The 12,426-nt window shown below is 34.2% G+C and overlaps 1 protein-coding gene across 14 annotated transcripts in view; it reads right to left on the bottom strand.

The window, feature by feature from the left end:
- LOC138333188 (sodium/calcium exchanger 1-like) overlaps positions 1–12,426 on the bottom strand; it is a 198,659-nt gene that overhangs the window by 37,859 nt on the left and 148,374 nt on the right. For all 14 annotated transcript variants that reach the window (XM_069281375.1, XM_069281385.1, XM_069281386.1 and 11 more), the window contains one exon: positions 995–1,101. In XM_069281375.1, the coding sequence (XP_069137476.1) occupies positions 995–1,101 (107 nt within the window). The remainder of the gene's footprint in view (positions 1–994; positions 1,102–12,426) is intronic.

Below are 12,426 nucleotides of genomic sequence, written 5' to 3'. Positions count from 1 at the left end.
TGTATAATGATGAAGTATGTTGTACAGTTTGATAGATGTTTTCCAGCATATACGACTTCATTAATATCATATTAAGATAACACTTTAAGTCAAGGTGTCACAAGTTAATATCTTCTGCAAAGCAATTATAACTACAAAATCATACAAATCCATTTCAACTCTTGATGTTTAATTTCATAACTCTTTGAAGACTTTGGAAATTGAAATTGTATTTTTTTGTGATATTGTTTTATTGCAAAACTGTAAAGATTGAGATAGGTGGTAATGATGTGTGTATGCCCTAACAAATCCTAAAAAGCTTGTTTACTCCAACACACACAGTCGTATGTAGGCAGAAACACTTCTATCACAATTTCAGTGGCACTAAAATCTACAGAACAGTAACAAAGAGAGCAGAGTAAGTGTTGGAGAGGACAACAGGGACAGAAAAGGAAAGAAAAGTTTCATTTGGGACACAATAATTTTATAAGAATGGTACTGTAAGTCTTTAGATGTATGGTTGCGTTAGGCTGCTTCCAGATAATAGAAGCTGTGAATAGCAGACACAAGGGCAACTCATCAATGAATAAAACCTCTTTGCCTTAACTATCATAGATTGTAAAGTACCATTTTTACAAATAGATACAAGTCACTGAAATATGAAATTAAAATAGCAAAATGTCACAGATTAAAATACTCAATATGAATAGTATAGATCTTCGTTTCATCTGAATGTCTTAAACAGTCCCCTCACAGAGAAGAGACCATACAAAATATATATGATGCCCCTTTTGAAGAGCCTGCAAGTCTAATATAGATTACCTCTTCTGGTTTAGTTTATGTCTGACCCTTAATCATTTTCCCTTACCTAGAGCCTGTCTGAAATAGAGTTATGTCCCTTATTCAGAATTAGATATTAGTGAAGTTATTATTATTAAGTTAATTTCTGAGCCAGAGCTATGTTCCCTTTCACAGAGTTGTGCCCCCTTGTTATTAGTGATAGTTAGTGTTGTACCTGAGGCGCTGTTGTCTCTCTGCCTCCAGGACGTGAAGTTCTTTACCAGGGATAGCGTGGCCAGTTAGGGAGCCTTTCCTCGCCTGATGGGTCATGATCCTCACATTCTGTAATAAAAGTAACAAATGTACACAAAAACATTTAACAGTTATTGAGTAGCAAATTAACATACATTTCATTATGTGAGACTCTGAAATCTTAGTATTTAAGATTGTAAGATTGCAGGTAACAAGGCGCTTGGCAGTCATTTGGTAATGGAATGGGAAGAACATTATTTTTTTGAAAAAAAAATTTGAAAACAAAATGGATGTCCTCAAATGTGGTCGTTTGAGATCTAGCAAATAAAAGCATAGAAAAAACTCAAAAGAAAGGCTTGGATCATTAAAATGACAGATTCTTCTCATAAACATCCCAATGTATTGTCTCATAGTAATGTATGTAACAATAGGGTAATTGTTCACTTTCATTTCCCCAGACACGATTTTATACAGTGTTAACTATAGGGTGTTGTCAGCCACTAGAAAGCTGTGAAAGGTTTGTTTTCTCAAATTTTACCGAACAATTTTTTTTTGTCTGGATTATATAATATGAAATATCTGCAGTTATCGTGTAGCTCTTAAATTAAACTTTCTGAAAGAAACAAGAGCTGAAAAGTGCAAAGATATTGTTTCAGAGACAATTAAAAGGTCGCTTCTAACATACAGCAATGTCTGTTCCCCATCAACTGTCTCTAGGTGGAAGTCTCACTGACCAAGAAAGAAGAATAAAGTGCCAAATCAACCAGAGATTTTTGATACATGGCTCTCAATATACTTGATGTTGCCCTTAATTTTATATCATGTATATCTCTTGGATACTTGAAAAAGTTCCAAGGAGCATCATGAATAGTAGGCACTCAGAATATCTAACAATGGGTATCACCAGCTAGCAATGTACTTAACCTTGACCTACTGGGGAAAGCATCTGACCCCTGGTACAGGAGCTGTTCTCTATCATATAATCAGCATTTTTATCACCATAACAATGTACTCAAGATGAAATAAACTCAAGACAAAAAAATTCTTTAATGTTGACATAAACTCTGAACAAAGATGTCATCCAAAATTACGCACAGTTATTTCTATTTTCCAACTTTATTGTGTCATTGGAAACCAAGAACTACTCCACTGACGTCATGGAGATAATTTTGACAGTATCAGGTTGCTAAGTGAAGAAGCAGCAGAAAGGGATAGCATGAAATCTGGGCTATATATACCTCACCTCCAGTGACCCCTGGCCTCTACACAGGTAAACTAGCACTCATCCTATGTAAAGTTAGTCAGCTATTTCTGCTAAAGTGGGTGGGATAATTTGGGGTATCATCACAGTCTGGGTATTTCTGTAGAGGTGGTGTATACTTCGTCAATGAAATATTTCACATACAAATTTTAACACAAGCACTTTATCTGAATCCTCATACTTTCAATTTAATGTCTGCATTGATGATTTTGCGATAAACTTAAATACACCAATTTTCTTTATCTAAGTACTTTACAAGCAAACAAGAGCATCAACACAACTTTCAGTCACATCTAAAACTTGAATCACCTAAGTGTTTTTGTGTTATATACTGAAGTTGAGCTTTTGCTTAAAACAAACTCCATATTTTGCTTTTGAAGTCTTTCAGTGTTTGTTAAATATGTTAAAATTCACTTTCAGTAAATTTGATTAAAAAACTGCTATGCCTTTGATGGGTCCTAGACTTCTTGATATTTAGCAGCAGATCAATCACAAAACAGATGATGGGGCCAGGTCATAGATTTTCCAGCTTCCAGTCAACTTCAACTAATAAAGAGATAATTAACATGGCCCCATGTGTCTACTAAATGTATATTGTTCCCTATGTGTACTTTCAGTTCTAGGCTGTTCTTATTACTATATAGTTCCAGGCAGTATTTCAACATCTCCCTTCTCTCTATAAGAGTACAATACAGCTTCACTTGTGTTAATTGTGTGCACTTCACAAAAGTACAATGGGTAATTTGAAAATTAGGAAATAGAGAAACAGAAAATATCATTTGTCCTCAGAAGTGGTTATTAGTAATCTGAACAGGTTTTGACAGTGATTTATAGCTTCAATTTCACAGCTTTATCTTAATTTTTATGGTAATAGTCTCAAATTAATATCTGTTATTATGTGAATATCCTGATCTAAGATGATAGTGATAACGATGATAGCAACAGCATCAATGATGATGATGACGATGATCTGATGGTCCAGATTGGTACAGTATTTGGAAGACAATTTATTTTCTCAAGATGAGGTTCAGGAAGATGTTCATTTACTTCACGATTTTACATCTGTACAACTTTGGGCTATCACTTTAAGCTCATCCAAACACATGTACAGTAACTTAAATCTATTTAAAGAACAGTCAAACAAGTGAATTCATCATATTTTTGAAAGGAGAAAAGGCAGAAATAATGATGTCTTAACCTACTGTCTAATGAAACTGTTAATGTTTGGTATTTTACTCATTCATAATGAATTGTTCCATACTTTGAATGAGAAAAGTTCAAATGTGCCTTCAGGGGTAAATAGTTAATTAATATCCTTAATTTGTGTATTCAAAGCATTGACAATGAAATATTTGAAAAAAATGATGTAATTACTAATGTCCTTAATGCTAATAAATATGGTACCAATTTGAAATATTTTCTGTTATTTTCTGGAGCTGACATTGTTTTCCATGCGTCAAGTAAACAGCATAATATATCAGTTAAAAGTGGTTCAGGTCTTGAACTCCTGGGCAAAATGTGTAAAAGATAATAATGACAATGTTATCATGTATACCTGTGACATGCATTGACTCTTTATAGATCAGCAAAAGTCAATAGTCAGAATATGAAATGCAGACTGTCCTAATTAAACATCAGTTGTGTCTGGTAGATAGAGATCTTTACCATATAGACAATGTAATTTTACAGATGGAATTATTTAACACAGCATGATACATGTAATTCATTATTCTAAATGGAACCTTTTGATGTACTCAATACCCTTGGAAATATCAAAACATGTTGAAGGTGATTTATGGTGTGTAAGCCCTGATTATTGGTACAGTACAACTGTTGTTTTTTGTAACTGTGTGAGGTAGCACTGTTTTACCAATCTTATAGTAATCACGTCTATAACAGCCTCGAGCTGGACTCAGTCTGCACACATATCCCTTATAATTGTTCTCGCTTCAAACAGTTCCAGTTTTTGTAAATTTTGTTGAAGAGAGTCGCAGATACAGCAGGCCTCGGGGGAGATTATGGGGTTAGTATTATGTAAACGGCACGTATCTATATATACTTTGTAAAAAGATAGGACACAAAACTGATCCAAAGGCAGAAATAATATCCACATACTCTAAATCTAGCAACTGAAGTTATACTTCAGCTTTAATTGGTCTATATTAATAATAAAGACCACTACCAAAAAGTACATCAATATCACATATGTTCTGATCATTCATTATTAAGCACAGTAGAACATTGATTTCAATGGCGACATTCAATAGGCCACTTGACTAATTTGAGGTTTAGGACTAATAGATAACATAATTTCAATAAAATTGAAAAGGCCCAAAGTACCTGCAGCATTCATCTTGAGTCAAAAGATAAACACCATTGCATATACAGTGTATACTCAGACACAAATGAATTCATTAAGTAATTATCTACTTTAGTTTTTCTTTTGAGTATTGGTTCTATATCGGTTTCGAAAATCTCTTGGATACTCTACAAAGAAAGTCCTGCCGGATATCCTTCAATGTTTTTGGTAATCAGATTGTTTGTCATAGTAACATTGACTTTGATTGAAGGTATATTTCCCCATTTGATGCAGATGAACTACCATATCATTGAATGGGGAATGATTTTCTAAAACTCATCAAAAATGGTATAACTTTACACAATTAGTTGTGTTCAAAACATTCAGATAAATCCAATTATAAAACCGGTAGAAAGATAAAAGCAGAAAACAAAACGAGCACTTTACAACAAATACTCCATGTCAAATGGATCCTTAGCTTTTAAAAAGTTGTCATTGATGCCAATTTAATCAATGACACTGCCACATTTGCTATTGGCAGGATTATAATGTTACATTTTACAGATGTTTGTCTCCAAGCTTATTGAAGCATTCACAACAATTCACCAACTTCACGTCCTTGACCTAATGGAGGCATTAGTCTTGACAAACCTTCCAATTCCCAAACAGATCATCTGTTTGGATGAGGGAAAAGTTTATATGATTCAATAAGCAAGAGTTCCTTTTCTCACTCCAGTCAAGAATTAATTGAATTATTCCTAAAAATAGTCCAACTATCTGTGTTAGTAAGCCATTTAGAATGTGCTAGTTTCCCCATGGAGAAGTAAACCACAAGAGGACTTCTGATGTAAAACATGGCTTGCTGGCAGATCTGAGCAGAATTTGTAATGTTTTATGCTGTGGTTTGTGTTTACAAAATTATAACCAGATGCAAATTTGATTTAAAACCACAGTTATGCAGGAAAAGAGCAGCAAAACCGTACTCTGATCCTTCAGCCACTTCATTTGCATCTGCTGAAAAACTGTAAAAATTGATTGTGGTTGTTTCCAAACTTATCTAAATTGTTATTACAACTACCTAGCCTTAAGATGTATCATTATTGGCCGATTTATGTAATGTTTTTTTTTGTAACTATAATAACATAACTCCACCCATTATACATAGGACCCTTCCTTATTATTTTAAACATTTTACATACATAAAATGTCATCGCTAAAAGACTGATTGAACTAAGATTTCAACATCACCATTTTACAGTGTTGTAAATATATACATAAGACATTCATTCATAATAAATTCAAATTATCTACATTTGTCTTGGGCACCTGTTTCAAACATTGTCACTTGAAGTGTTTTTATTGCATTAATATATTTAGTTTGCATTTGCATATACAACAAAATTTGATAAAAACATTTAAAATAGTAAAGTCAAAGTTTTTAAATCCCGAAAAAATGCACCATGCAAAGATGTACACTAGAAGTTGTGCTGGTAATGCACCATGCAAAGATGTACACTAGAAGTTGTGCTGGTACCAGTATTTCCCAAATGAACAAGTTTGTGTAGAATTTCACCAGTATTAACTTGACTCCATGTGTCCTAATTGAATCAGTGCCTCCATGTGAAGAACCAGCATAATTTGAAAATTTGGTCTTAAAAATACACCAATAATTGGTAGAGCCAAATTGGACCTCCTCAGACAGAAAAAAACATGGACAAATCGTGTTTGTCCTATATAACCATCAGCTTTAGATAATTCATTTGACCACAATCAACCCAGAAATGTTTGTAAGAAATCTCTCACCCCTCCATTCCCACCCCTCATTCTATATGTATCAATGCAAGACAGCTATAAGGTAATAATATAAGCGCTCTCTCACCCCCTCCACAAATCTCATGGCAAGGCATATCAATATTGATCATGTATAGACAACTAATCATTATTGAATTGGTCAATTTGAGCATACATCGTTGAGTAACTTTTATTCCTTTTTTATTAAAAGATTTTTTTTGCAAAGGGTAACTGTACTAAAGTCTTTGTTGTGAAAATGTGCTAACAACTTGAACAATTTAGATGAGATTTTGGTGTATATTTGCTTTGTATGTCTCGACTTTGTCACAAGAGGATATGAATACTAGAAATCTTTCCTGTTGAATCAGGAAGTTGGTTATGAAAACGCATACCGAGTGTAAATTGAACCATAGACCAAAATATGTGGTACGGACTGACAGACGGAGAATGCTGAGAGGAGGTACAAGTGGACGAATGCTTGGCCAATTACAGTTTCCTCATAAAGGCGTGAGGATGTTCCCTTGCTTGAGAGACCACGGCTCCATGTCTTTGGATTAATGTCAAAATTAGAGGCATCGCGTGTGGTAATTGGAAAACTTGTTGGTGTATGTTGAGTGTAGAGAGGAGCCTTGTTACTACACACACGGAAACTTGGATGTAAACGAGGCATGTCTCTCTACTGATCACCTTCCCATACCTGTTAACTTCACTGCCTCAACATAGGCAGACATGTAGACAGACTTACAGGGCCTCGATCAACCTACATGTAGGCCGAAAAATATAGACAGATTTACAGGACCTCAACCTACATGTAGGCAGACATGTAGACAGACTTACAGGGCCTCAAACCTACATGTAGGCTGACATATAGACAAACTTACAGGGCCTCAACCTACATGTAGGCGGACATGTAGACAGACTTACAGGCCTCAACCTACGTGTAGGCTGATATGTAGACAGACTTGCAGGGCCTCAACCTACATGTAGGCAGACATGTAGACAGACTTACAGGGCCTCAACCTACATGTAGGCTGACATGTAGACAGACTTACAGGGCTTCAACCTATATGTAGGCCGACATGTAGACTGATTTACAGGGCCTCAACCTACATGTAGGCTGACATGTAGACAGACTTACAGGGCTTCAACCTATATGTAGGCCGACATGTAGACTGATTTACAGGGCCTCAACCTACATGTAGGCCTACATGTAGACAGACTTACAGGACCTCAACCTACATGTAGGCAGACATGTTGACAGATTTACTGGCCTCAATTAACCTACATGTAGGCCAATGTGTATAGACTTCTAGCATCTGCACCTATAACGTCCTCTATAGGTTTTATCTGTACAAAATAAAACACTTGATTTCCAGTGCAGAAAATATGTTAAGTACATTGTACATGTAAATATATAGGCCATCATCCAAGAATATTGGAGTCAATTGCAGAAGGTTTTACACAATTATAAGTAATATAAATTACATAAAATCACATTAAAAGTACATGTTCAGACAATAGAGACAACAAAATTTGATATAGGGTACATATGTAATTGTAAAATTCTATGAATGCCAAATAGACAGTGAAATAAGGGTAACTTTACAATTTTAAACCAATTAATTATAGATCCGAATAAAGAGAATTACTAGTTTAGTTCAGCCACCCACCAAATGCTCTTTGAGGTTTTCATATATATTCATGGGTCAAACCGTGTAGTCTTTATAAAATTCTTTTCACATTGATCAGTGCGATTTGTAATTGATGTTATAGTCTATAAGGAACCTGGATATCTTAATACCTAGCAAACATATTTGAAAGACAAAACTTCTTTGACAAAGCCGACAGAAATAACATTGGCCAAGAAATTTGACTAAAAGCTTAAAAGCAAGTCCTAAGTGCACTTCGAGTTCAAAACCGTGAGAACACATAATTAAACTTGCCAAATTAGCCCCAAGGACTTTCAAATCAAAATAGCCTCCTTGGATATAACACAGCTTAGCTATAATTTTCATATTAATCTGATACATTTGCTTCCTGAAGCTTCATCGTCCAACAATAATACACAATGTTTTTTGGGTGTTTTTTTTAAAATAAATTTTTCTATCAGTGATGAATTTAAAATTGATATTTAATCTTTTTCACACAAAGTTAAATAGGTTAACCAGAAGCCAATTCGGGCTTATGAGTTTATAGTCCTGAGTTACAGGATTGTAATTGGTATTTATATATTAACCACAATTAATCTATCGTATTAGAACTGGGCCATGGCCAACACTCAATTGGCAATTAAAATGGCTCACGTTCACAAATCACTATACACAGCCTACTCATGGATCATATGTACATACTACCAACACCTACAATTGTTTGGGAGCTTTAATAAATAATATCCAATTGATATTCTTTATCATAATAAATCAGCTCTAATAATGTGATAAGCAATAAATATCAATAGAATACAAATATCCTGACTTTCATACGGCATGCATCATGTATGATAAGGCGAACAATAACTGTGTACAGGTCTGAAACTATAGGATTACTGAAGTACTCAAATAATAAAACATGTTTGTTAATTAAACCAATCTCAAGACACCAAAAAAGAATTTAGTCATACATATTTCTTTATTGCATATTGACAGGGAATCAAAAATACTTCACCGTGATGTTGTTTATTTAATGTGATGTTTCAGTATGTATTCTATATGTTGCTGTAATTATAAGCATATTATATTTTAACAGAAGAATTCTACCTATCTAGGGAAGTATTATATGGTATTCAATAAGGTAAAAAACTGTACTAAGTAAAATATGTATGGAACTCATACAAGCTTCCTTTTGCACTCAATTACCACATGGGAAGGATTTAGAATTCAAATATATTTAAAGTTTAAATATTTAATGATTTTAAATCACCCCGATAAGACATAAAAGAAGCATTAATTTTCCAATCACATCTGTGTTATAATTGTGAATTCTATACAGATAACAATTAATTCTGACAGGTCACTGTGTATACTAAATACATGGGATTTTAGCTGTACGAATAATAGATAAGATATATTTCAATACAATACTTATTTAATTACCAGGGACAATACCTTGACAATAGAACATGATCATGGTTCAGACACATATTCGTATTTAATAGCTGGTCTATCGCCACCCTCACCACTACAGCTGTACAACAGTCCCAACAATGAGACAGAGGCTATCAACCATTTGTCTTAGGCTAATAGGACAGGACAGTGCCTCCAGTACATATTAAAACTATATGTGGAAAGATGAACTGATAAATATGTAAAGGGAGTAGAGTGTCTTTGGCACAAAGGTCACACACTATTCCTGGACAGTTTGGTAGGATGGTACTGGATGGTGCCGTCTACCTAAAGTAGTGTTATCTGGCTGAGTTCGGGACAAACCCTGCAGTCTATATTAATGCCGTATGATACAATAAATGTGCACCAAGTATCCTTTGTTATCAATGATTAGATGTCTGTGTCTACGACATTTCAGTGGGGTCTTATCAATCAACTATTAGATGGTAGGGTCAACTGTACTCTGAATTCAACAGTTGGGTAGGCAACTGCACATTGCAATTTGCAATTGAAAAAGATAACAAGAAAGGCATGTAAAAAATATACTTCCACCAACCACCTCACGTTCTTATGAAAAAGAAGTGAATGTCCAAGAAAACTGTTTGATGCCCCACCCCTTTCATCTTCCATGACAGGACATAAAACATTTAATAATTATTTGATTTACAAAACCAGATATGGTCCTTGTGCAAGAATAAATGATCTGAGCCATTTTAAGGAGTTTAAGACGTAAAAGTGCTTGGTAAACCGTCCTAAACGGTTTCAGGTGTACATGTAATAGGATCATATAATCAATCTTTCAACAGATGTGTTCCATTGCATACACTTCCAAAGAGCAACAGAGAAGAGAACGAAGCTCCCAATGTAATCAGACAGACAATGCCAACTCCTGCTTACACTATTTAGGAAGCTGATACTTCAATGATAACTGTGAAGACGATGATTTCAAGTGTCTGACAATCTGACATCAGAGACTGACCACTTCAGTATGTGTATATAGCTAGACTTGTAATAATAGCTGTGATTTCCTTTATTTACTTCAGAAATAGTTCATATGTATCTCTTGGTGAACAAGACACCACATTCTCTCAATGATACAGGGAAAATTGTATAATCATTATAGGTATTGATATATACAACAAATTATATAAAAATCTGAAGTTAACCATAGCTTCAGGTAAATGGGGAAGGAGACAGGGCACATGTTTTTGGTTTCATTCTGGTTTCTAGATATATCCTCCCAAAACAGCCCAATGGTCACCACCAACTTACAGCATGAATAGCCCATAGGCACTATTTATTGTAATCATTCTCAATATGTAGAGTTATAATTTATTGTAATCATTCTCAATATGTCGAGTTATAATTTATTGTAATCATTCTCAATATGTAGAGTTATAATTTATTGTAATCATTCTCAATATGTAGAGTTATAATTTATTGTAATCATTCTCAATATGTAGAGTTATAATTTATTGTAATCATTCTCAATATGTAGAGTTATAATTTATTGTAATCATTCTCAATATGTAGAGTTATAATTTATTGTAATCATTCTCAATATGTAGAGTTATAATTTATTGTAATCATTCTCAATATGTAGAGTTATAATTTATTGTAATCATTCTCAATATGTAGAGTTATAATTTATTGTAATCATTCTCAATATGTAGAGTTATAATTTATTGTAATCATTCTCAATATGTAGAGTTATAACTGCTATCAATTAGATACATTTACAATCAAAACAAACTCCTGATATATATCAAACAGCCGTCACAGGATAATGGCACATCTCTACCTTATGGAAAACCTGGGCTTTTCTGACGATTAAATTCTTAATGGTGGTAAATGGTTTCAAATTATTATAATGCATAAGCAATAAGAATAAGACAAACAATACAGGTATGTATTGTGGTTCTATAGGAACGCTACGAATTTAGCATACTGATACCAAAGTCAGGAATAGCATAGCAACATTATTGTTGGAACGGGTATGAGATTACAACACAAAAAAGTTCAGATTGGGCTACAAGTATGTCTTCAGATAACTATTAGAACAAAATGTATTGCCCTAACAAATTCCAGTGTTATTGTTGACAGTGTGATCCCTAGCTTTACCTAATACCTATATCTGCCCTGGTGGTGTATGACCCACTATCAGGTGTTGTACATTTAAATAGACCTATCACTTCTACACCGTAATTCCTTAAATCTTCATGGGTGTTTTTATATTTCTGGTCTAATAGGGGAAATGCATTCTGTACATTTGGTCATATCAAATGTCACACTCAAAACTTAACATGGTCCAACAAAAGAGTCGTATATGAAGACATGTTTTTTTTTTATTATTGCAGTTGGCTCATGAGTAATTGCGATATTGGCAATAGCATTATCAACCTGTTACACACTACATGGTAAAGCCCCCTACATGAGTGGCTGTATATAACCTTATAATTATGTTATATTATATCACTCATTAGTTACGACTGCATGCGTTTCACAGTTCTTATAAAAGGATTGCACCTAGCACAACACTATGCAGTGTGATCCATTACATTTTGTTATAGATCATCAAAGGATCAACACGTGTCACGACTCTGGCTTTAGATGTACTCCTGCAGGTGAATTAGATCAGGTTATAAGTCAGTGTCGTTAAACCTCGACAGGGATCAATTACCTAAGACCAGGTAGCTCACATGACAAAGCATCCATCAACAGTGTCCTTGGTTCAAACCACAGTTTAAAGCTATCCGACATTCTCTTCCTCTTTCAGTCTCAACCAAATTATACTTCAAGTATGGTGAATTAAAAATGTTCTCGTTCCTTGACTAAATCATTCTCGTTCCTTGACTAAATCATTGTTTCAAGTGGGAATTCCCAAATCTGAGTTTGCATGTTCCTTGACTAAATCATTTTTCAAAAATAGTGAATTAAGAATGTTTCAAGAGGGGATTCAAGAG

The sequence above is a fragment of the Argopecten irradians genome, chromosome 10 (assembly GCF_041381155.1).
Source record: "Argopecten irradians isolate NY chromosome 10, Ai_NY, whole genome shotgun sequence".
Classification (NCBI taxonomy): Eukaryota; Metazoa; Mollusca; class Bivalvia; order Pectinida; family Pectinidae; genus Argopecten; species Argopecten irradians.
The sequence above is the reverse complement of the archived record's forward strand: the minus strand, read 5'-3'. Positions and strand labels throughout refer to the sequence as shown.